The sequence below is a fragment of the Synchiropus splendidus genome, chromosome 1, assembly GCF_027744825.2.
Source record: "Synchiropus splendidus isolate RoL2022-P1 chromosome 1, RoL_Sspl_1.0, whole genome shotgun sequence".
NCBI classification, from domain to species: domain Eukaryota; kingdom Metazoa; phylum Chordata; class Actinopteri; order Syngnathiformes; family Callionymidae; genus Synchiropus; species Synchiropus splendidus.
Window position 1 is genome coordinate 10,430,103 of NC_071334.1, and position 26,953 is coordinate 10,457,055.

The following is a 26,953-nucleotide window of genomic DNA, read 5'->3' on the forward strand; positions in this document are numbered from 1 at the left end:
TGAAGGAAAAATAAATTTTATTATTAAATGCTTCAAAAGGAAAAAAAACCTGCTGTACATTAATGTATAAAAAATGATATCTGTCAGATCCTTTTCTACATTTATTTTCGTTTTACTCTGGCAACTGAGGACTGGCTGAGCTCCAGTTACCTGTCATCTTAGCCTCCTTGGATGCAAAAATAACATGGACCAAAACAAATCCTCCAGAGGGGTGTCTGGACCTTCTCTTGGTGATGGCTCATCTGAGAGACGTTCGATGTGGAACTGAAGTTCCTTCTCAGCCTCAAGTGGGGATGAGGTGAAGCCCTGAGGGAGACCCAGAACACACCAGGGCGATCTGCACCTCACGCATCAAGACTTTGATCTTGGCTATGCAAGAGCCCACTCCTTCCCTTTTTCCGCCAAAGAAAAGAAGGAAAATGATAGTGCTTAAAAGTCCCAGTGGTCATAACTTAACACTGTACAGTCCATGAAATCAGAGACACGAGGATGAATTTCCAGTTACTTTTATTGGGTGGATCAACGATGTGAGCATCAACTGAAAAGGCAACATATGATTCGACATATAAAAACATTAAAAACAAGGTCGGTCATGTTTGTAGCACTACGGAGCTGCTGGAGTGACGTGGTGGCACAGATCTGACGGAAGAAAATAAGGTGTCAAACAGGCCGACGTACGGTGAAGCTGAGATTTGTACAAAAACAAGCAGCTACAATGAAGTTGTACCGTTCTGTGTTTATATACAAAGAGGTTCCATGTGGTGCCATCAAAGGTGGTGGGAGTTTGGGGCGCTACAGTTTTTATTTACACTAAATAGGCGTGAGTTTTGTCACGCTCGCGGGATCAGCACTTGTCTGGTTAAAACTCATTGGTGAGTGGATGCAGTACGTTCATTTAGAAGCATTAAAGCGGATGGACCGCACGCAGTCAAGCTCTGGGCGAGTCTTCGGAGCACGGCTGCTGCATCTGGACCACCACAGTCTCCACGGTGACCTCCTCCTCGCTGTCGCTGCTGTCCAGCTCGTCGTCATACTCCGACGACTCCTGCTCCTGCTCCGAGCGCGGGACCCCCGACATGGTGCCGAAGGAGTGGGCGCTGGTGGACGCCAGCGAGCGCAGCAGAGGCGTGCTCTCCGACACCTCCTCGTTCTCGTCCGGGCCGCTCTCGCCGTCCTCCGAGTCCGAGTCCGAGTCCTCCTGAGAGGGGACCACCTTCTGCTTGCACACCGGGCATGTCTTCTTGGTCTTGGTCAGCCAGGGGTCCACGCACTTGCTGTGGTACGCTGCAACACACACAAGGTGTCACATCTTTGGCAGGCGACCAGACTGGCCGAGAGGTTACCGTGGGAACACGGCAGCACTCGCAGTTTGTCTCCTTCCTCATACTCGTCCAGACAGATGGCACAGACGTCGTAGCTGTCTCCTGAAACACATCAGAGTTGGGACATCAGATCATGTTCTGTCCACGTCCAACATTTCATGACACCCGGGGCAACACCCCCAGCAGCCATGAACACGTGCTGTAGAGTGGACTGGTGAGTTTCCTCTGACCGAGACCTCAGTGACTGGAGTTGAAAACATTCAAGTCACTGCTGTTTTTTTTCAACACGGCTCCTCAAGAGTCCGTCCCTAACTGCTGAGTCGACATCTCCAAATATGGCCTCTGATCATCGGTGCACTTTGAAGACCTCCAGTGATGCATTCACTGTCACTAGAGTAAAAGCAAAAATCGGCGCTCAGGAATTTGCTGTCGCGCTCCCTTCCAAATTCCTCAGCTTCTTTTCGTTGGCTTCCTCTTCCTCCTCTCCAGGAGCGGGTGTGTTTATCTAAGCTGCAAATGAGCCTGTTTTCCCCTCCTGGACTCGCAGCGTCCGTGCCAGGGCTGCGTGTGACCGTATAAGGACGAGGAGTCACTTCCCGCCGCTCCCCCTCCCTCCCTTCTCTTCTTCTCTCTAAGCGTCAGCAACTTCTGTTTCCATCCCTCGACCACATTTCGAGTGAACAAACGGCGGCGTCACTTGCCGCCCCTCCCTCTTTATCCCTCTTTCATCCCGACATGCGTCCAGAGCCGCTTCCTTCTTCACGTCTTCTCTACCCCTGCTGGACGTCTGGGGTCAGGGCGGTGGCACGGATCCACTATGAGCTCAGGAAGCACCAGCACCAAGAGCGTTGGTCGGAGCGGAACACGCTGAGCAGCTTTGGGGAGGAAATGAAATCTCACATCCACTTTTAAGCAAGACATCCAGCCCAGAACCTCCTGACCTTCTCTCCTGTTGCTGATGGCGAGCAAAATGAGGTCGAGCAAGAGCAAACGTGAGCCACCTGACCACAAAAACAAACTGGACTCCAGACAGAACATCTGCTTCTCATCCATTTCTCGGTAATCCCGGAATATCAGATGGTTCCTGAGCTGTCCCGTGAACTTCCTTCACTCTTTCCCTTTCCTCCGTGAATCCATTCACAAATGTCTAAATTCCAAATATTTTAATGCTTAACAGAAGGAACTAAAAAGCAGAACTCACCAGTGCAGCGTGGACGTAAACAAACATGGCTGACATCTCTGTCGATGCTATTCCTGACCCTCTACATCCCGACCCTGTGTAACGTGTCAGCAGTTACTGTTTTAACTGGCTGAACAACACCAGTCACACACAAACACTCCCCCACCTGTACCTCTCAGACTCCACCCACCCAAACATCCATCCATTCCGAGGAGCCCCATAACAAAGCAACAAGTGCTCACTACATGCTGTCAGCCTGGAAACTACTCACGGAACATCATAATAAAAAATACAAAGTGACACCAGTTTGATTTTTTTTTTAACTCAGGTCCTTATTTCCCCTCTTGTTGTATCTTGACCAGAAATAATCACAACATTCACCAGAATTTTGAGAAAAAAAATCTGCTGCAAAACCAATTTTTTTTGCCGCAACAACCAATAAAAAACTCTGGGAAAAGTCCAGGAAGGGGACAGTCAGTTGTTTGCGTAAGAATTCCTTCTGTGATACAAGGGTGATATTGAACTACGGAGTCTGCCGTGTGACTTGAGGGCCGGGCAGACCACCTGAGCGCTAGCATCCAGCAGCTGGGAATGATCGGTGTTTCCCCACAAGACGCACGGTTGGACGACCAACATCAAGTGTGAGTCTGTGGAGGATTCTTGTGTGTCTCCATCACACTCGGTTCTGGATGTTGACTTCCCAGAAGTCCGTCTGGTAGGAAGCCCAAACTGTTGCAGTGTTAAACATATACAGATGGGAATGGTGCAGACAGGAAACTGCCCCCAGAGTTGATCAAAGGGTGGTCCGTCTGTCTGCCAGCTCTCTTCTACACCTCCTGCAGGGCTTGTTGAAGACCACCAGACGCCATGTTTTAATATGCCTGCCAAAACATTGACAGCGCCATGCTGGACTTTAGCTACGTTGACACTTTTCAGACAAGGGAATCCCCAGCCACGGGTTCAGTAGGACGTCCGCAAAAGGAGCCAGTGCTGTCCCTCAGCCCATCTTCTCATCTCTCAGAGGAACCTCTGTGTCCCACTGAACTTCAGTGGAGTGTCTGCAGCGAGGGAGGCGTGAGAACCAGCTCGGTTCAACCCAGACAGAAACTGGCGATGACATTCAGCAGAAGTCAGGGGTCAAACAGGATTGTGTCTTATCCTCAGCAGTACAGATGCCCAAATATTCTCTGGAGTCCGGAGCCATTCAAGTCTGCTGTAAAATGGGAGCCTCATTCACGACCGTGCGCGACGCCAGCTGCCGTTACATAATCCCACATGTTGACACAGATCTTGAGTTTCACGCTGCGGCTCAGACTGGCATTGTCCACCGATGACACGCTGGTTTTCATTGTGTGCCACCAATGAGATCTCCTATTGTGTCGCGCACCATTCTCACCAGCCTGGTGCAAATGCACAAGGAGCGTCCGCCGCACTTCCCTGCTGGGACAGTGCTCCTCTAAAGGTGGGACTTGCACTGGACAGTTTTAATCTTGACGTTAGATACTTCACCATCACCTGCCTGACGAAAATCATATTGCTGCCTTAATCCCAGCTGGGATTAGAGAGAGATTTCCTGCTTTACTGTGTCACTGCGATTCGGACGGAGCAGACCCTCACTCCACTTCCTGGATATCTGAGTGTCCTTCAGCAACCAAGGTCTCCAGGGACCCATGAAAACCCTGAGTCACAGCATCCATTAACCAACAGTTAGCTTGCAGCTGGCTGGTCGCGTCAGCTAGCACCGTGAGCCCTACATTATGTTTGCCTCCGCTGTTTCAGCCAGAAGGTTTCAGCCTCCAAAATACTGTTTGAGGCAACACTGCTTAGAAAAACACCTCCACGAGCTGACAAAACCTGAGCAGCGCGGATTTGCATTGCAAAACCAAAAGAGTCCTTCTGACTTTTGCTCGCATGCGCAGGCAGAGCAAAACTAAATCAGTTGCAAAACACAAATTTGCTGAGCTAAACGCATGTAGTGGGAGGCAGAAATCCTCAGGTTGATATGTGTGGGGCCAGAAAGTTCCTGGCGACTGTCAGTCAAGCGAACCGGTGTCAGAACTGAAGAGCACTAATCTTCTCACATGAGACTTTATGGAAAATATCCACAATAATCCGATTAACTGGAAGGTGCAGAGCTCTGAGAGCAACGATATGTCAAATGCACTGATCACACTTTTTTTCTTTTGCGTCATGTGACCAACAGCAGCACAGTCGCTACGCAATCTGAATTCAAAGGACTCACAAAGTGATTTTGAATTATCACGACAGATTTTTTACACAATATTAACCATGCTATTTCAGACAGAGTCTCTGCCAGGATTTGTTCATCATCATCACTTTCAATCAGGGCAAAAAAAAAAAAAAAAAAAAAAACAGAACCCACCAATAAAAACAGGTTTACCAGATTTACTGAATTGGTGACAATAAAAATGTATGAGAAGTAGATCCCTCTCCTATCAGCAGCGGTCCCTCTCTTCATACGTCTGGCCATCATGCGTTCCGTATACTATATAAAATGTGAGTTCCGAGACCAACCTACATGATGTTTATTCGGGTTTTTTTCCTTGGAAAAACAGGACAAATCCCGTCATGTTCAAGACCACCTCCATGTTGCGTTATGTGTGTTTCAATGTTTCCACTTTGTTTCAATACATTCGATCCATCACAATTCATCTTTAAAAAGAGATAATTTCTCATTCTCATTTAAACTGCGGCAGTGCGTCACGCTTGTGCAAGTGAAACCCTGAATAACCTCCTGAATAACCTCCTCATGCCACAGACAGTCCAAACAGTCACATAACACTGCAGCAACCCAAAAACCAGGACACTCGGGTACCTTTCTTGTATTTGTGGATGGGAAGTTTCTTCAGCTGATCTTTACGGAGACGGTTCCTCCGAGCTCGGCGCCGATCCTGGACAAACTTTGTGATCTGCCGAAGGCAAAAGAGAGTCAGGCGGCTTCTACTGTTCCAGCTACGGCATGATCATGTTCGAGAACAATCTGACTCAGCCAGTGCTGTTTCAGGACAGTTACGCGAGGATCTCCACTCAGGATAACTTCCTCAATCTCTGGAGTCTGAACAGCTCAACGAACTAGAGCCACCTACAGAGCCGGCCTGAGAGCAGTGTAGGAAAGTATACAGAATGATAGACTGTTTTGTAAACATGAACTGTCCAATGTGTTAACTATATTCTATAACTATATTCCCTCATTGAAAAGCTTCATTTAAACAAAAGCCCCTCCACACACAAAAATGTTGCATGATGTTGTAGGTTATGGAACCTGTATGTGTTTGGGTGACGTGTAATATGGAATTCATCATAAATACGTGTAGACTTTTGAAAGCCAAAAATTGGTAACATTGGTAGCACATTCAACAATAATCAAGCATTGGGACAAAAATGGTTATTTTAACCCTTAAAATGCCAATAGTAAACAAAGACTGAACGAAAAACTAAGGTGCCGTTTGCAGAGACAGAAACAATTGAGTCCAGGTAACTGAAGCAGCGTTTGTTTACATAGTGACAGTGTAGGATCAACTTTTATAAATGGGCTCCAGAGTGAGAATTGTTGACGTCGTGCAAACGCTCCATGAAAACGGGATATTTTCGGCACTATGACATGTGCCAGACCCGGAAGAAACCTGTAAGGCCGCCCCACGCGCCTCTCACCATGAACACGACGATGAGGATGAGGCAGATTCCTACGATGATGAGGAAGGGGATCAAGTAGTATTCCAGTGGCAGGCTGAAGTCCGGCATCATTACCACATGTCCTCTGGAGAACAACAGAAAACAGAGATTTTCAGCGAGTGTAGCGACAAACACATAGGAGACACAATTCTTCATCGCTCGGCTGTGGAACGGCATCAGTGGAGAATATGATGCTTGTGTAACAGAGACACAGTGAAGGACAAGGTTCTTCACTGGAGATATGGACTGGGAAGATATCAGACCCAGAAATGCAGCAACATTTAAAAACTAACTTCTACTCAAACAATTCAGATTAAAAGACTTTAAAGATCAGAGATGACGCTGGACATTACGTCACTAAGTCAAACTGGATCAAAGTCAAGTGATAAGCAGCCACCTAGAAACTGTTGCAACGCGGAGGTAAAATCTGTTCGAACCTAATTTGTTCCTGAAAAACTAGAGAACACAAACCAAGCCTTATCAGAGCAGACTAGAAGCCACATGGTTGAGCGATACACATACAACCACATGAGACCGATCGGACCACCTACGTCCGGAACCGGAGTCATGACTACAAGCGCGCCGAGCATGGAAGACCATCAGTGACAGAGTCTGAACTCCAGTTGCCACCAGCAGTCTGGTCCTGGCATCTAAACATATGATCTCAGTGGGGAGGATCTTGTCCTTGAGGTAGTTCCCAATGAGCGTCCAAAGTTCTCAGAATCAACTTACCCCTTGTCAAACGCATATTCCACTTTTAGAGACTTTGCCGTCTCCTCGCTCACAAACACTGAGGGAATGTCGATCTGCTTCATAACATCCACTGTAGAGAGAAAAAAATGCCAGTTAGAGGAGGTCAGTTTGGGAGGATTGACTGCAGGGCCACTAAACTAAGGTATCCAGGGTTCCAATAATGTAGTGATGCTAAGACTAAAATATGAAGCATAAAATATCCTTCCAAATAATGAGGGAATTCAAGAGTGAGAATCAAGGACACTAAAACTACAGTAGTCATACTGTCCTGTTCAACCCATCTTGATCTGCCTCCCGAGTCCCGCCTGTTCTCTTCATGTCCTCCCTTGGCCACATGATAGTATGAAACTCATTGGTGGTTCTTCTACTTCTAACAAGGTACAGAACCTCCATTTCTGATGTCCAGCATCTCACCTGTGCACGTGTTCAACCCTCCTGGCCTCCATAACTTTGTCTCCAAACTTCCCTGTCCCTCACACTTACACTCATAACCTGAACATCTTCATCCCAGTAGTTAACTCCTGTAAGTTGTCAGCACCCACTCTCAACCCTCGGCATCACCTTCCTCCCTCCCTCTTATCCACATGAGTTGTCTTGCTTCTACTGATCAACACCTTCATCACAAACGTGTTTAAGGTTACAAAGTTTATCGTCAACAAATCTACCACAAATTCAACAGATACATTTCAACAAATACTTTTTACATTTGGTTAAAAAAACAATAGGAGAGTGTTTAGAAACACATGCAGTGTAATGAACGGAATAATAATAATAATAAAAAGCCAAATTCAGCAAAGACAAGTCTGGTTTATGATTCAGGGGATGTTCTTCTTGTGACTTTAGAGGGTCGACAATGCTTTCGCAGAGGAATGAGGCCAGGAGACAAAACACGGCCCTGAACTTCGCAGCATGAATATTTGTGTCCACCAGCAGTTACTTACGATCGTTGGATCCCATGCTGATTAAGTCGTCCGAGTCAACATTGTGAACAATGGCCGCCTTGTACCCGGCTTTCTGGGCATTGAGGACCTGTAGGGGGACAGAAATGGGGACAATAAGAGAGGAGGAGAGCTTGGGATCAAAATGACCCTGCAGTCTTGAACAGGTGTTTCTCTTAAGATCGATTATTCATCATTTTCAGTTGTTGAATTGCAGCAATGAACTACAACTTGCCATATAAAGGCATCAAATGCAGACCTATTACCACAGCTGCAGAGGAAACAGACGTTAAAGAACTTTTCTCATTGGCGGCCCTTCTCAAGGGTTTGATCCAGTGTATAAATAAGGTCAGTATCCTGTACCACTATTGTTGAGGCCAATGGTTCACCGCAGATGTGGAGAAGGAAACAGGATGTGACGTTGGCAGGAGTCACACACACACACAAAGATGAACTGGCATTGGCTATGGTCTGCTCCAGAACACGCACACAATGAATACATCCAGAAAGTGTTGACGAACAACACCAGAAATCGTTGGCCATGTCCAAATTAGGTGTAGTGAGATGAGAACGACAGTTGAAAACAGGGAGACTGGTATAAAAAGGCAAGACTTGATTGGACTTCATTTTGGTGATATAAGTGGAATTCATCACTTCAGTTTGTTCTCTTTATTCAGTTTCCAAGGTTACCATCAAATCAGGAAAGATGGTTCTCTTTCCAGAGACACTTTTCTCACCCTTCTCAAAGACTACGCCAAAAAAATGTCTGTGAAATCCAGGAGTAGCTAACTGACAGGTGGGTGAAAGCAAAGCCAAGCTGGACACATCAGGGAAATAACAAATATCTCCCTTAGCCAAAAGTACATCCCACTGAGGACCCTGTTTTACAACAACACCAGAAGAGCAGTAAGAATGTGACATTGCTTTGAGGAGGACCGGGGGATTCTACAGGTCGGCCAAACTCAATCGGAACAGGGTCAAGTGTCGAAGTTAGAGGTGTTCAAGCATCAAAACACAAAGCTCTCAACTTGCTGGTCGAGCTAAAATGAGTTTTCTCCTCAGAGTGTCAGGACTCCCTCTATGAAGAGCTCCACCGTCCAGCAAAGGTGAATCAGGCCTCTAGCCAGGCTGCCTCCTGGACCCCTCAGAGGGAGTCTCAAGAGTCGTTGGAGAGATTATGTGCATTGCATTGACCTGGCAATGCCTAATAATTCTCCTGGTGCTGTGGGCCCTCACACGTAACTTGTGATACTGAATTGAAATGTTCCGTATTCAAAGTTAATGATTCAAATGTAGTTTTCAAAATTAATTTCAAGGATTTTTATTTGGAATGTTTTGTTCTTTTAAATGCACATTGTTTTCCTTTATATTGCATTTAAATATATTGATAGATATAAATTATATATCATTTAATCTTCTTTAAACTATTTTAAATTTTAGCATTTTCATTTACTGCAATTCATCTTTTTTCCCTGACAGTTCCTCATTTATTTCATTACTGTATAATAGCAGTAAACAAACCCTGTATATACTAGCACCAGATGTGGTCCCACTGGAAATTGGATTTCCCACCACTGCCCTCGAAGGCTGGAGGATGTTTCTGGTAAGAGTGAAGTCAAGGTTGCTTCACGTCGAAGCTGTGATTTTTAATTTGAAATTCCCCATTCAAGAGAGCCCATTACCCTCTCCGTAAGACCCTGGTTCCATCTTTGAAGCAGAAGTTCCTTATGCAGACTTGGTTCCCCAATGCATCGGTCACTCACCACCTTTCTGTCAAGTCCTGCTTTTTGCACTCTTCTGACTATATACTCAATCAGAACAAAATTGTACAGTGTTAATATTAAAAAAAATGAAACTCAACAAAAATTGTGCTTGAATTAACAAAGACTTTGATTACACTGCTGTATTCGAGTCGCTTTAAGTTCACTTTACCTCAGACCAGAACCTTGGATGTGTCCACTTTTTCAAGCCTAATGCAAGACAATCCATTCCAAGCTATGAGGGGAGAACAGTCTGCGCAAGTGTGTATTTGCATGGACGCCATAGCAGAACAGAAGTTTCTATTGTCTGCTCCTTGTCATTGTAATTTTATGCACAGGCACACATGAAGTAGCAGCGTTTATGGCAGCCGCAGCATTGTGAGTCCATGTGTTTGCATGTGAGGGTGTATTGTGTGGACAGCTCAATGGCTACTGTGTGTCCAGAGGCAGGCTTCGGCATAAAGAGCAAACAGGCGAAAAATGGTCTGATTTTTGGGGAGGGCTTTAGTTGTGGTGAGGGGATTCTACTTAGCATGTTAATCATGAATGATAGTGCATGAAGCACGTTGGTTTCCTGAAGCTAGTTCTCCATATTCCACGGCAGACGCAATAGACTGGTTGATACGATGTCAATAGTATGTCAAACAAAATCAGGTGACATCTATCAATCCTGAATTCAACAGCCTTTCTAGCAAAACCCAGCTCTATTCAATGGTTGCAGAAGCAATTTGAACAAATCCACAAAATCCTTTAACTTCATCATGTAAAGCAAGTGGTCGATTTCTCAGAGCCCATGTGTCCGCCTGGGATCTGCAGAGGAATTCAACCTCAGCTGCTGGCTCACCTTGGTGTTTGCATGAGCAGAGATAAGGGCATTCAGTGCATTCCTGAGCCGAGAGAGGAGGGACACACCAGACGGGCAAAAAAAAAAAATCACAACAACATGTGAAAGAATGGGGCAGGTAAACTGAAACAAAAAAAATGATTCCAATACTGCCTTGAACATGCTCCTCAATCATCAGAATGTGAACAGACTGTCTTGTGATCCCATGACCCATCTCTGCATGTGTTATTGCAAAGGTCAACATTATCTGAAACATTAAAATGGTCACAAGACTGTTTAATGGGCAAATGCCATCACACGCTCCATTCAGCAAGTGGAGTTTTCAGGCAGAACAAGCTACCAAGGATGAAGGCAGAATGCTGCTCAAAATTATTCCTTGCAAACAAAACATGTTTATCCCATATTTCAGTAACAACTAGCATGGAAGCTAAGCAAACCATGAGTGCAAAACAAACATTACCGATGACTCAATATTGTCTGCAGCTATTGGTCAATGTAGCAACTTTACAAACTGTTTTGGTGCTGACTCAAATCTGTGGAATGTCACTCCCAGAGCACAGGAGGTTCCCTCACCTCTTCCTCCAGAATGACCTTGCTGAAGCAGCAATACATTTTTTTCAGTGTGAGCACATATTTGGGACAACAGGTGTGCAAACCTTTGTGTGAACAGGTGCCTCTTCCATCTAGTTGCAGGGTTCTCTCCAACACTTTGGCAGCATAGGAGCCCCCTACACTGAGATTTTCCCAGCATAGTGGGATTTTCAATTGTTTTTGTCAACACTTGGTGAAGTATGACATTAGAAAGTCACCGCCCCCTCACCGTCTGTTAAAGAGCCTTTTAAGGTACACAGTTTTGGAAGACAGTTAAGAATATAGGATGTCATTCACCCAATCGAACTCAGCTCCAGTCCCAAAGTAGGTTACCCCTTACGCAAGAAGATTTCCTGAAGAGAACCCTCAAGTCTATAAACATGACACAGAATAATAAATGTAGCATTGCTAAAACAGAAAAGTGCTAATCGACATTTAAGTTACCAGGGGGCATCAAACTCAGTATCATTGCAGCCATCTTCGACAAGTCAAGACTGAACGCTGAGAACAAGTTCAGTTCACCTCCATGACCTGGTCTCTCCAGCTTGGCAAAGCTCTTCTCTAAAGTTGGGTTGTGCTACAAAAAAGAATGTGCAATGTATGACACAAAAATGTAATCTGGGCAACAGACGTTCATGTCAGATGGATGAACCAAAAAGAAGAGTGCAATTCAATGAACTGAAAACAAGTCAAGAGCATTTCTTTTCTCAAGATCGTCCATAATTATTTGTGCATCAAAAAATCCTGATCTCTCATCAAATCTCCGCTACTTGTGCTAGCAAGACAAACAGTGTTGCATGAGATTCATCCTGATGTGCTGCTCTGTATTTGCATGGACGTCAACTTTGTGTAAATGAGCACATCAGCAGTTCTAACCCAGGGAGCTCAAATACAACCACACCTTGATCACAACTTTTTATTATTGATCAAGACTGCAGCAAGACAAACAAACGGGTAAGTTCCTTGCATCAATTCCATCAAAATTAGTCACTTTCACAAGTGTACTTCAACATAACATGCCGAGAGTAGATTCTGTCTACAAAAATATCCATTCATGAGCATGTCAGAATCATTTATAAACACCCGGATCTTTCAGGATCCACCCTCTCACAGTCCAACCCCTCGAGCCATCTGCTTCAACTTTCCAATCCCTATATTTTGGACTGTTCTCCTCATATTCTTCACTTGTCATCACGTTCCTTCTTTAGGATCATGCAAAATCACCACGCCTGCCAAAATGTTCCACACATTTGCCCTGCCTCTCTGTACTTCTTCCACCTTCCTGCCGTTATTACGATCCACCCACTATCTTGTTCAGTGACACTTTCTTCTACATCAACCACTCCCCCCAGTCCTCCCCTTCCGTTTCCCTTGCTTCTTCAAAATGACTCTAATGTTCTCTGTGGTTCCAAGGTCCAGAGAGCTGATTAGATAAAGAAGTTCAATAAAACTCTAAACTGCAGGGCGTTGAACACTGATTATCATCTTTCGCTGCAAGCTTGTGTGAGACACTTCAGGCATAACAGCACACCCTTAATTAACGTCTTACAAGGGACAAGACCTCATGCCTCATATCTGAAAAAAACAAGTACTCACAGTCATCTGAGCACCACATGGCACTGTCATATCGACCTAATAGTGATTTACAGCACACCAAGTCATTCATGGGAGAAGCGAACAGTCCTAATAAATATTTTTGTAATGGAATACAAGTGAGGTTAAATTTTACCGGTATAATAACTATAATTAGAATTATAAAACAAATGAAACTTAGCAAAATAAACAGCAAGAAAAAAAAAGAGAAAACCGAGACTCGGCTTTTGTCAAGCGAGTCATGCATCCAGTCAGCCATAGTCATCGCAAGTCATAAGACTGTGAGTGTGAGCAGGAAGCTGGACCTCCGAAAAGTGTGTGTGCAGCTGTGAATTTACAGACAACCGAGATGAGTGTGAAACTGACTGTGAAACAAAAAATCTCAAGAAAAGAAATACTCAACGTTAACTAGACAAAAACTAAAAATAAACCAATGCAATGTGGGGGATGGGAGACTGCTGACAGACATAAACACGTTGGCCCAGCGGGGAATTTTGGTAATTGCTTTTTTACATACATTACTAGAGGAACCTTAAATCTGATGCATCGGCCATTAGTGAAATCGCTGAGAAGATGGCCCATGCATGGGCGGGGTTAGTAAAATCACAAGCACAGGCACCATTTTTTTTCGTCTGTCGCTGTTGGCCAGATGCATTGCCTGGGAAACACAATGTCCCTTCATTAATTGGTGACCTGTCCATAGGGTTCCCTGCCGTTTGCCGAATGGAGGATTGGAATTCAAACAGTGAGGCTTAAAGCTGTATTATTTGTGTCACTCTTTCAGATACAGTTTCACTGCGTTGTTGATTGTTGTGTATTCACCAACAGAGAGTTGATGGTTGGTGAAAAGAGGTCTGGTAAAGATTTTGTGGAAGTGCCAGCTAAAAGATGGGGGGAAGGCATGGATAGAAAAAGGAAAAGGGTATTGGGTTTCCTGTTGATTCCCCCTCCTTTTTAGCAGAGGTCATCACTGAGGCACCCCCCACCATCTAAAAGAATCCCAGAGTACAGGAAGTGCAAACCCGCTGTCTCTAGAGATTCCCTTTGCAAAAGAAAGAGACTTAAGGAATGCGCCCTCTCCCTCTTCCAGACACACTCGAATCAAGGCCATTAACACCCTTTCACTTGATCCACTTTACCCCAACCATCTCATCTTAAACACTCTACATTAAACCAATCCCATCTTGTCTTATCACAGAAGGTCGAGCCGACAGCCACACTACGTTTAGAGGTTCTAGCACGTGACCATGGGTTAAGTGACCGAGTGTCCATTTTACTGGCTATTACAGCCTAAAAACCATTACGTTCCTGATGCTAATGGAGATAAAGCCAGAGGAGGCTGCAGAGAGAGTGGGAGGGAAGGACCGAGAACAAGGCAGTGACACACAGTCTGACACTCACAGGACAAAATCTGTTAGATCTTTGTTTTCTCTGCAGTGGTGTCTAATAATGTGCATGTGGCTACTTTCTCCTCTGCTACCCTAAAACAAAAACAATAGTTTTATTTTGCCACTTAAGACGTTCCTGTTCCTAAAAAAATATGAATGCAGCCCAGCTCCTGAAGGTGTCAGCAGCGAACACTTTTAATAGAAAGATCACAAGATCCTCCTTCTAGAATGTTTGGGAAATATATTGGCTGAACGAATCTGGATATTTCACAAGATTAAATAAAAACGTACACAGTAGTATCATCAAGCAGTACTCTCAACAACCAAGTTATACAATTGCACCAAAATAAGACCCATAGACAGCTGGCAAATAATCAACAGAACTGGACTGGACTCAATTCCTCTCATCTTAAAGAGACATGCATTGCATACGCAATAAAAGTCAAAACCCAAAGATTCATGTGAGTTTAAATCTAGCTAATATCTTCTTCACTCTGATCCAGAAACAAAAGCCAAATGTTCAAGATAATATCTGATCCCAGCCAGGACAAAGTCAGACTGTCTACAACTATCACAGTTACAGCTTGTGATTTTCGTCAGGAAAAAATGTCCTATGCCAAAATGAAAAATGAAGGTATTTTAACCCCACCATCTTTCAATATATAATTTGTGCATGCATACAATGAATTATAGTTTAGTTTTTCATTTTTTCCCCCTCTCAATAGAAGTCAGATGACCACTGACTGGACTGAGTGGCTGTGTGAAGCTGAACACTGCATTAAGAGAAGAGAAATACTCAGCTCTTGCAATATTTTCTCTTTTTCTTTCTCACATTTTTATTGACTGGGAAAGCACGAGGATGATAGATTGTATTTTGTTCCACTCCATTTACACTACACTATCAGAAACCTCAGTTGTCTCGTCTGAAGCTTTTTTAGAATGAGGAACAGTTTTACTAGAATATTTTGACTGAAAACGATCTGGTGATACTTAAGAAGTTGCTGGCTCTGGAATGCCTGAATTCACTAAATGTCCTCACAGAGTCCAGCTACGAACAACTGTGTATCGGATCTTCCCCACAGCCATATAAGGCTGCAGAGCTGGAGTTAGCGTTCAGCAAAAAGTGGGTGAGAAGGGGAGACTGGCTGGAATTACAACAGCCAACAAAACACCCAAACAGAAAAAGATCAGGAATGTAACACGGTGAATGAATAGGGGATTAGGAAAGAAGGCATGCAAGGAGATGGGATGGACAGATCTTTAAGAATTCTAAAAAAAAGGGCTGAAAAAAACTTCACAAAAGTGCTGCTACTTTCACCCCATTACTCCAAGCTGTTCAGAGCCTTAATCCTCACCTCATTCTTTAACTCACTTCAAGCTCCCCCAAAACCACATCTGGCACTCTTTTACTGATCTACAGTACAGAGGCACACAGCTTCTCCAGCAATGAACAAGTGAGTGAAACCCCCATAGCAGGTGGAATCTAATCAAATAGACCCAGCTCTCGCATTATCCAGCCATCAGCAAACATCATTCAATAAGTGTGTTGTTAATAAAGATGAAGATAAAAACGCTACTGTATGGTCTCAACTGTCTCAATCACTGTTGCTGCAGTGCTGGACATGGAGAATACACTTAAGTTATAGACATGTGTTTAATTAAGTTACTATACTTACTATACTACCAACTCTATTCAGGATAATAGAACAATGTACCATTGGAATATAGATGTCTTGAGAAGGCTCGCATTATACTACATGTTGATTGTACCACTGTGTTTATAAATGAAAGGTTAATTTTGATATTTTAATTCAGTAACATGACAAAATGTTTTGTTCGATCCGGAGCCGAACGGAAAAACCATGAAATTAAAAATGTCACTTTTAATCCCTAAAAATTCATTTTTTTGGTCTTTGTAAAAGCAAGCTTTCATTGAATCCACTGTGTTTTACCTTGATATCAAAATTACAGTCAAAGCGCTTGATGAGGACAATGAAGACGCCGGTGGAGTTGTCCCTCGGCGGTGGCTCGATGGACACACAAGCATTCTCTGGCCGTGCTCCGATTAGAAAACCCTGTGGGGAGGGAAGAACAAACTGGTATGAGTGACAACCTCGGGATTCCAAGTGCGAAACCACAAGAAGTTGTGGTCAAACCACTCCTGGATACATGGAATAGTATGACTGAATGGGTGAACACATAAATCACACCTCAATGTGACACAAGGAGAACAAAGGAAATACGTGTGTATCTTAACTGACTCATCAAAATTAATACATGATGAGAAATTACTTCAAACAGTTGGCTGTGACTTATAACTACTACGCTACTTACTTCTGAAGGAACAGTTTGCCAGTGAAGTAAAGGCTTCTAAGCAAATGACGATTATCTTTTTATTGGCGCACAAACACAATAGCAATTACTTGGCATCACAACAAAAGGAATCAATGTGTGAAAGCAATCAGAAAAAGTGTTATCTATCAGTAAGATCTTAATATGGTCTCAATGATCTTGTACCAAACACAGTTCAGGAATCAACATTTCCACGAAGCGGAATTCAGTTTGGATTGACTTATAAATAAACTCTCAAAAGCGGTGGAACCACATGAGAAATCGTGTTCGATTCATGATCTGAAACCTGACCGCACGTGAGCAGTGAAAAGTCCAAGTCCAGGAATAAGCAAGTAAATTTAGAAAGTGAATCATACATAAGGCAGGACAGAGACGTGAGGACCTGCCCCTGCCATGACTTCCTGCCCCTTCAGTCAATTCTGGCCTCTGGCAATGACATCACCGTGCCACTCGCTCACACAGAGGCGTAGCCGATAGCGCCATCTTTTGGACAAAACGAAGCATGCCACTTCAGCATAGAGATTGAAAAACAGGAAATGGACCATGGGCGGAGTGCGAGGAGCGGAAAGACACATCTTATAAGACCTTAAAAACACTTACTGCACTGTAGTTTGCTGCTTTGCCAGACAGACAAAAAGATCAAAACTTCATCTTGAAAACAACACTGGCTCAATTGTCAACCTTTTTTTTTATAGCACTTCGTATAGTGTGAGCACCATATGCTGCTGCATATCACAATATTATAGCGATTATACAAAAACATATCTATTACATATTATTAAAAGATTTTAGGTTGTTTCTACACTTTATTTATCTTAAGCAAATAATTTTCTTTTCTTGTCCAAAAAAAGCATGCTCTGATCAAAGCTACCTCTGGTCTCTTACGCTGACAAACTGAAGTTCAGTACCATCTTACTGTGTTTTGTCCAGCCAACTGTTTCACTGAATGTGGACAGGAATGTTAATTAACAAGCGAAGCTCATTCTGGGTCACATTCCACAGTTGCCGAAGACAAGAAAAAGGTGGAATACAAAGCAGACGTGGAATTTGACCTCAGACAAGAGGGAACAGATGAAGTGATCAAATGACTGTTGCTGTCAAACCGATTATCACACAGCTCCAAACGCAAGACGAGTGTCTCATGCTGGTTCTTTAGATCTGTGGAAGAATATACCAACTACTATTAAACTTCTACTTTTTTAACTCCCAAATAAAGTTCCCACTGTCTCTCAACAAATATCCCAAGCATTTTATAAAAGCATCCTTCCCGTTTCCCCACTCTCGAGCTGTGCAGTCCTCACTTCTCTAACAGTTTCTGGAAATTGCACAATCGGCGTAATCCCTTTTTATACTGCCTTGAATGCCGGGTAATATGACTGTCCAACCCTCTATGGAAACTCTGCCTGAAACGCTAAGCCAATCTAGTTTCATAAGGCCTTTAACTCTCCATGCATTGTCACAAATCACTTTGCATCCGTCCCTTCGGATTCACACTCAAGATGATGAACGTCCCGTTAGAACAAAGTTGCTGCAGTGTACCATGAGTTCAAAACATTTCAGATTTGATACACTTAACAGTGGAAAACAGTAAACACACAGTAAACACAGCAACAGTAGAACAGAAGTTGACAAGGAGTTGAAATCACAGCATCAGAGTGGCTTCGCCTCCTGTTGGAGGATGGCTGCAAATGATCCTTAAAAAAACATGTTTGGAGGTGGGAAAGATGAGATTTTATAGTGACTACGGTGTTGTGCAGACATTATGATCTGACATAAATTAATCACGCTACTATAGCAGATGGGTCGGAAAACATTGAACTGTCTGTCAAAAATAACTAACAATGAAGATAACACCACCCATATGGATGAATAGATCTTAACCATCATTGAAAGGACAATGTTGCTGCTTCACTGCGAGTTCCTGTGACTCCATCATGTGCTTCCCACAAACAAACAAGGAGAGAAGTGAAAAAAAAACTGTGATGTTCCAGGCATAGCCTGCCGATAATTAAAACTACATTGAAAAGTTATTTATAAATTACAGCCCAACTGCACCAGATGGACTTGATGTGTTCGTATATATCTTTTACTTTACTTCAATCTACTGTGGCTTTATTATTTTATCCAGAAAGGATCCCTACAAACCGATCTTGAGCACGATAATCGTCATTTGCACTAGGTTTCATTTGGACAATGACACCTAGTTAGAATCATCACAACCTCCTGTGACAAACACATGCCTCATGTTTGCGTGATGCACAAATCTCAAATCCTTTAGCTAATATCTGCACTCATGAGACAATGATGAGTAAAAGCACTTTTTTGTACAAAACAGGGGCAAACCTCATGAAAGTTGTCAGCAGCTGGTGAAAACGTCACAGTCCTGTTTTGAACGCCTGTAGCATTTACTGTGTAAGTGGAAACAGTGCATTCTCTGTTTACTAGTACAATTTCAGAGTCCTCTCGAGTCAAGAAGAGAGGGGAAGAGTTGCCGTGTGATGCCCAATTTTTCCAGAAATATCCATCAGAAGAAACAAAATTAACAGTTGACAGTTGTATTTATTACAAATCATTATTTTTCATTTGACAAAGTGTCATCAGGTTAAGAATGTGGGGACTGTACGTTTTTAGTGTCAGGCACCCAGAGTAAATTCCAGAAAAAGAATTGAGAACAATCATTATTAGCATTATTAGTCTGTGGTGTAACAGTACTAAATCATTTTTTTGCATAAATAAATAGGCAGAGCTTTATTTTTAAGCCTTTGAGGGAGAGCTGCGGACACTGTTTTAGCACACAGCTTCTCTGACTTAAATGATACTTTAACTAGAAGTGAAAACGTTTCCCAGATAACATTTTTTCAAAAAAATACCCATAAATCAAGTGTGAACAGAAATACTTTGTTGTTATATGTTATAATGACTAGTAAAGTTGTTGAAAACCTACTGCTGATGCGCATCAGATTAATTTAATAGCTATGTAATCAAAACATCATCATTTTAGAAATTGCCCTCTGATGCAATTTGCTTGTGTCAGTCAAACATACTGTAGAGACTTCCAATTCAAATTGGGCTAATACATTAATCAGATTTAATAATTTATATGATCCATGATTTCAAGTTTTCACTGTGGAGACAGTGGAGAGTCTTCATTTCAAAAAAACTCATGAGGTCATGTTCAATTTTAGGATTTTTTAACAGCAGCTTGCAGAATGCTGTTGCAGTGTGATGACATCCAAGACACAAAAATAAATAGGTAGTTATTATAGCCGCCCAGATATACGGTGCTTAATGTCTGCGCAACACCGCAGTCACTATAAGCAAGCTTGTGTGGCTCTGAATCTGTTCTCTTCAAAGACATTGTGGTGTGGACCAGCTTAGATAGCAGACATGAATAACCACCATGAGCTGGGGCAAAAGAGACGCTGCAATAACAGTGTTTATAGGCTCATGAAAACAAAGGTCAGCAGCCTAGATGGAACAATTCCAGTGAGTCAACAACCAATGACACGTGCATCAGCTTTTAATCACCAATAAGATACTTGACATCTCTAAATACTTTCAAGATTTTGGATAATTTATACACTTTTTTTTTAGAACATTAGAATAGAGGAATTTAAAAAACCCAAATGATTTTAAAATGTAGGTCACTTGTCTTCAGTCTATTATCTATGCAGTAAATCATGACTGGCTCAAATCCAGAAATGTGACTTTTCAGACACGTTGAGTACTCCAGATATCTCAACCCGTTTAAGTACAGCTTCAAATGTCTCTCTGGCTAAGAAACGACCACAAAAGCAAAGTAAAGAAAACTAGCAATATGTGAACGTGGACTCACCTTCAATCCATCACTTGGGAGTCTGTATCCAAACCGTGCAGGAAGGTCTTCAAAGGTGTCTGTTCTGTTGTCATATGAGTACTGAAGAAACGAAAAGTACCATTTTATTGGCTTGAAAGCCTTATTTAGAGTACCAAAAATTCAGATTCTTAATAACTCACAGCAGAGATATCCGCCTCCACAGGCAGTAGGTTTAGGAAGGCGAAGAGCTGTACAGTGAAGATGGTGTAAATCTGAGTGGCAGACAGCATCAACATTCCCAGAGACAGGAGCATCTTGGCATCACGTAACGACTAGCAGCTGCTGTGCCGATCACTTGAGTCCACGAGGGGACACACGCTGACCTGCAGCTGACCAACCAGGTGTCACACCTAAAAGACAGTTTTGGGAATACATATACAATATAAATACATATACAATGTGCATTTACTGTAGTAATTCCAAGAAAGGACATTTATTATTAGACCTGCAGCTGCATTTTTCAACTATAAACGATTCAACTCTGACACACTGAGATTCATGTTTTTTCCACCAACCTGAAGGGTTATTGGCCCTTCACAGATACTTTTTCCAATCATCTTTACAGGAAAGAAAATGTGCTGGATGTTGAAATGCTTTTCAATTTCAACAGAGGCCATTTCTCTTTGCAATATTTTTGCTCTTACGGTTAACATTGTGTGCTAATTACTCATTCAACAGCCAAAGTAAGCTGCAGATCAAACATGAAGTGACCTAATAAGGGTTAGCTACAGCAGAAGGGGAAGCATGTGACTGGGTCAGAGGCAGCACCTTCTTTTGCAAGACTTTTGCTTGAACAAAACAAAATTAACACGATTCTTTTCATCAATCAAATTGAAGGGAAAACCATTCACAATAGTCGCTTCCAAATGTCATCAAATTTGAGATTAAATTATATATAAATGTGCCAATACTCATAGATCTCAATAAATGTATAATGTCAACTCTATACCAATGTAGCATCTTACAAGTTAAAGTGTGCAAAGAGTAGAGTGGAAGCTACTCAGACAACATTGAAACAAGTTCATTCCCATGTATCTTCACATGTGCAGCCATAATAAGTAGCGAGTCAAAGTTTACCAGTTCGAGTGCTGCGAAACTTTCTTTTTTACTTGGAATTCCTCAAAGCACATTGATCTGTTGCATAATGGCACAGCAAACAAAAGCAGTCTTGATATAAGTAGTTCATTCTCATTGGAAAAATTCAAGGGATATACTATACTTGCAAGTTTTCTGTTTGACATTTTAAAATAATGCCACACATGTATCAGTATAAGTATCCTATCACCAGATTACTGGCAACCATGTCTACACAAATTATAGTGATCCATCAAAAAATGTATTTACGCAGTTCTGTGGCTTTCAATAACAGCAAAACTGCAAGTGATGGTTAACCAGTTCAGGTTTATGAAGTGAAATTGATTCATTTGGTCCAATTATTGCAAAACACATATGAATAACCTTCCTTTTTACAAAACCAATTCAAAGAAATCCCCAATTTTCTGGAATTAACTGGACGAACATGTTTCTTGTCACACAGGAAAAAATGATTATTGTTTTGTAACACAACATTTAATTTCTTTCCCTCAAAATAAAGCTGGTTCTCAGTCTTGTGCTGAATTAGATAAGCAAGTACAGTGGTGAGTTATTATTGGACATTTCTTACATTTCTTCAGGCAGTTGGTTACAAAAATGAAGAATGGCATTATCACATCATGTTTGGCTTTGAAAAGCATTTCATCAAAGAACTAACAAATTAAGCGATTTTACTCACATCAAACAGCATTAGATTCAAGTTGTTGGTAATTGATATGGTAAGACTTCATGTATAAAAATTATCCAATGCAAAAATTCGAATTATAAGGCGGTGTTTTAATGTCAATGCCACAATAAGAGGAAACGAAGCTTCCGCATTTTTCGACTAAGATCGACACTTCCAAACGAAATCTCAGCAACTTCTCAACATCAGCACTGATTCCTCCTGAGTTTTGATCAGGAGACACTTCACACATCAATCTTTTTAGGTGCACTCGAACCTGTATCCTATATATTGGCGAATTCCAACTAAACATTTCGCAGATCATTTTGCCGGTCCAAAAAATACCCACCCAACCCCTCCTTAAAAAAAATACGACAGCATTTGTGAGATCTTCTTGACAATCAGTGCAGTTAGTCGTCAAAAATTGTTAGTGGAAACAAGAACTTTATCAGTCTTTGAAATGGGGAAGGAAAATAAACCACACCTGTTTATGTGCTTTAGTGCATTCACAGATGATGACAAAGCACTACATAACATTATTTGAAAAACTCCATGAGGGGTCACATGACAAGTCATAGTTACACTGTGAATAAAATTTTCTGCTATCTTGAAAAACAACGTCCTGTGTCCGAGCTATTAATATGCTAACGGTCCGAGCTAGCGGGGTTTTTTTACCTTCAACTCCGCTTGGATGTTCGGGTTGTCCTCGGTGGAAGCCGTAGGCAATGACATCGCTTGATATTACAGCATATGATCAAATGTAGCGTGCATTCTGTACATTCTGTCGCTGGTTTCTTTCGTTTATTAAGACGGGACGGCGATGTTAATCCTCCGCGTTAGCTTCTTCTTTCATGTGAGAGCACAAACTTCCGTTGCTCGCGCGGATCCAATCTCAACTCGTCATTGGATGAAACGCCCGTCAATCATTTTATTCCGGAAATGAACCCGAGCGTAAACACAGCCACGTGATGAAATAAACAACCACAGACCCGACGTGAGGAAAACGTGTATTTTTTCGAAATTAAGTAATTAAAAAGCATCTTAAACAGTAAAATAGTTTTAGATTATATTCTATAATGCATAATTCCTGCCATATTTAACTTACGCGTTTATATCTTCTTGTGAAAGCAAAACACTTTAATGTATTTGAATTGTCGCGATTTAAAATAATAATAATAATAACATATTGTACCCTAGTGTTTCTCTAACAGTAGCGTAAGGTGCTTTTTCCATTTAGTGAATGTGTGAAAGCATTAATATTCAATATATAAACATTTAAACTTTAATTTAACGTTCTATGGCACCACGCTTTTTTTCTGACTATTATGTGTGTTAACATAATTACATACACATGCCGAGTTTGCAAACTCTAATTCCCGTGTGCAGAATAACCCTCTAGATTGCGTTTTATTACTTTTTTATAGTGTCAACCCAGCCCCCTCTTATTTTCGCTATTTGCTGGATTTTATTGTTAGCTATGAGTCTTTAAATTACATAATTAATCCCTGTACTTTCATTATTTTTGAGTTAATAAGATACCAGTTGTTAAATTTGTATTAACAATTCTAAGATACAGCCTTCATAGTCTTTTATCTTGCACTGAATAAATAAGATAGGCCTTTTGTATGTCATCGCATTGTTCTTAAAAGTCACCCACAAAACAGTCCAATGCCATTGAATATATACTAATGGTCTGTTTCTAATGAAGTAAAGATTATGCATTGTTGTTTTTCATTGCTCAAAATGGAAGATAAAGACAGATGAATAAGTTTTGAATAGGGCATCACATGACCCGTGTCAGTCTTTGTTTGCAGGGGTCTGCCTCTCCCCACCCAAATTCTTTGTGACTTCAACTGAAGGTAACTGAACCCCTCCTCCTTGAACACAGACAAGCTGTGAAACAAACTTGAAAAGGAAGCAGACAACTTAGCCATGAGAATCTTCGTCTGCTATAGAGGCTCCTGGGAGACGTTCGATGTACCCAGGGATCAGTCTGTAGGGACAATGAAGCAACTAGTAAAGGTAAAGTCCTCTAGTGTCTGGGTTTGAGCTCAAAATTGTTTATTTTTAAACTTAATTTGGCAAAATACAATACCATCTGTACTTTTCATGGCATTGTTTGATCTGTCTCTTCAGGATGCTTTTCTGGTGAGCCTGCTCGATGATGCTCATTACATGGAGCTCAATTATGCTGGAGCAGCTATGCAGGACAGTTGGACCCTTTGTGACGTGGGTATTACCAGTGGAAGCCTAATCAAATGTCTCATAAAGGTACTGAAACTTTTTTTTGAGGGCCAATGCTTTGTATAAGGCAAAATATCCTACTCAGACCCATAACCATATGCAGAAACACATCACTTAAAAAACATTGCTTTTAATATATCCAGGGACTTATATGATTACTTTTTTCTTTTTCTTTTCTTTTCTTTTTTTGTTTTGTGAATTTATGAAGAGTTTGCTTCCTGATTAACCCTTAGGATGAATCAAGTTTGAATTATGTGTCAGCTTGTATGAAACCAACCTCTGTGTACCACTTGGCCTGTTCGATTTTGACAATTGAGACAAGTTCCATGCCTGTCACTTGGCAACCTTGTGTAAAAGTGGACACAATGTGTAGGCATCTGTTCAACAATGTACTTCTTTTATGGTTTAACATCCTCTCGTAAAACCACGGCTGTCAAAAGAGCCCACAGTGACCTTTTTCCAACTATGTTTGTTTCTCATAGGACCCTTCACAATAAAACTGCAACATGTGAACTCTTACACTTTGTAATGAGTCGTGTGGCCCTATTGCTAAACATCTCATGTCGCTGCTAAATCATCCCTTATCGTTTGACATTTTTTAGAGCGAACAGAAGCCGGTGCTGTTTGTGTTCAATGTTGTGACAAAGGACATGTTACCAGTCCTGAGAAGTGAGAGTCTGATGAGCATGTCTGTGGCCGAATTGAAAAGCATCATATCAGAGAAGACGAATCTTCCTGTCAGCATCTTCAGACTCACAACAAGCAGTAATGTTCAGCTCTATGACTGCAACACACTTCAAGACTATGGCATCAAGGAAGGTAATTTCACTGAGGTTCCCAATCATGTTATAATTGCATTCAAATTTCCCCAGTTGTAAACATATTTAATGTCACTTAATGCATGCCCACACACTAAATTCTACACATCTAGTTGGTATTACATGTTGAAAATGTGCTTGTTTGTCTGCACTTAATATATTTTTTCCAAGCTTCTACTGATTAAATTTAATTTCAGCATTATCACTACATTTAGAAAAAATAACTTCAAGCTGATATCAGGAGTAAAATAAAAGTTTTTCATGTTATTTGGGGTTTTGGACATGCAAACCCCTCTACATGCGAACTTTGAATTGTTAAATGAAAATGCTCTGGGTACAAAAAAACATTTTCGAAGTTGTCATCTTTTCCTGTAGGCGCTGTTCTTTATCTGGACACTTGGGATGGGTGGGTGGAGTTCCTTCAGGGCTGCCTTCTTGGCAACAAGACCACAGTTCTGAGTCATTTTTCACAACAAAAGCTTGTGATCAGGTGATGAAATCTCGGGTTTATAAATACTCAAGTCTCGGTAGTTGTTGTCTGCTCATTGGCATGTAATGTAATTCCAGATTTCAGCAGCGAGTGGCGCTCTACATCGCCTCTTCACTTGGCCACCTGGACCTGGCTTGCTGGCTGCTGGAAAGGAGGGTGCATGTCGATGAACCCGTGGGAGTTCATCCGTCTCGTCAATGGTGCCACCGAGCTGCCCACAGTGAGAGCAGAAAGTGCCCCGTCCATGTTGCTGCAGAGCGAGGTCAACTCCTCATCCTCAAACTCTTCATCACTAAGGACATTTTGGCCTTGACTTGTCAAGACCCACAAGGTCGTGATGCCTTAAAGATTGCCATTCAGAATAGACATGTGGCATGCGTGTGCTTCTTAGCTGAAAAACTCTGCTCAGTCGCTTCCTTCTGGAACATCTCACTGCCCATGCGAGTCTACCTCAGGGTCAAACTGTGGATCCGACTGAGTCAGAGACGCACAGCTTCTGCTCAGTGTCAAAACAACCTCCCCAGCAGGTTGGTGGAAGGGTGTTTGGTTGATGGTTATAACCATTCTAACATGTCGTCTAAACTCAAAGGCAAAGAGATAAAAACACAAAAAGCACAGAACGACTCCTTCTTCACTGAGGTCCACAACATAAGGCCAAGTAGAGGTGATGTCCTCAAGACGAAATCTAGACATGAAAACACCATCATATACAAAGAAAAGCTTCCCCCCATCCAACAATCTTCAATGAGTGAAGTGTTAGTTGGTGCGCCTTTGAAATCCTCCATCATCCATCCTATACTCATCACCAACCAAACTAAAAGCACACCAAGAGAAAATGCAGTCTACTACATGACACTAGCCAGGTTGGTTTTGACATGACCTTTATGTTATGCATGATGCATGCTGTTTTTCTTGTATTGTGGTATTGTAGTTTAGACTTGGGGCTTGAATGTAGTGGGGCAATGTAACATATATTCAATTTTTTTTTCTTTTGAACCAAATCATCAGGTATATATAATTTTCTGAACATTTGTTTCCTATTTGCAGCCACTTCACAGAGAAGCCTTGGGCAAAGCAGTTGAAGATTGCAAGGACACTGGCCAAAAAGCACATCAAGACCTGACTTGACACTCAAAAAGCCCAACACCACAAAGCCTCATCCTGGATATCTGTTCCCATCCAGTCTGGATGATTTAAAATGTAGATTACAAAGGAAGAAATTACTCCTCATCTTGTTATATTCCGCGTTAGCACATCATTTTGGAGGTTATGCATAGATTAGCTTTTGCTGATAACAACAATGGAAATGTATATGCATGTTTCCGACGGATAAATGAATTGCAGAAAGATTTGTGGGGACAAAATCGGTCTGTTT

General features: G+C 42.0%; 2 protein-coding genes across 4 annotated transcripts; one reads left to right on the forward strand and one right to left on the reverse strand.

Annotated features, from left to right (window-relative positions):
* Positions 1-490: 490 nt before the first annotated feature.
* Positions 491-22,906, reverse strand: rnf13 (ring finger protein 13). Its single transcript, XM_053859817.1, has 10 exons — positions 22,702-22,906; positions 20,411-20,620; positions 20,250-20,330; positions 16,015-16,137; positions 7,890-7,977; positions 6,928-7,018; positions 6,175-6,280; positions 5,339-5,432; positions 1,344-1,424; positions 491-1,284 (listed from the first exon to the last, which is right to left on the reverse strand). The coding sequence occupies exons 2-10, from the start codon at positions 20,522-20,524 to the stop codon at positions 929-931; spliced, it is 1,134 nt and encodes a 377-aa protein (XP_053715792.1). The 5' UTR covers positions 20,525-20,620; positions 22,702-22,906; the 3' UTR covers positions 491-928.
* LOC128755784 (protein ANKUB1-like) lies at positions 22,726-26,916 on the forward strand. Of its 3 annotated transcripts, none has more exons than XM_053859796.1 (7): positions 22,726-23,020; positions 23,841-24,048; positions 24,163-24,297; positions 24,873-25,089; positions 25,464-25,578; positions 25,656-26,441; positions 26,626-26,916. In XM_053859796.1, exons 2-7 carry the CDS (start codon positions 23,959-23,961, stop codon positions 26,699-26,701), a joined length of 1,419 nt encoding a protein of 472 aa, XP_053715771.1. In that variant the 5' UTR covers positions 22,726-23,020; positions 23,841-23,958; the 3' UTR covers positions 26,702-26,916. The 3 variants fall into 3 exon arrangements, with proteins under 3 accessions (XP_053715771.1, XP_053715780.1, XP_053715762.1); XM_053859805.1 differs by lacking the exon at positions 22,726-23,020 and having other exon boundaries at positions 23,029-23,885; positions 23,982-24,048; XM_053859787.1 differs by lacking the exon at positions 22,726-23,020 and having other exon boundaries at positions 23,029-24,048.
* Positions 26,917-26,953: the final 37 nt, after the last annotated feature.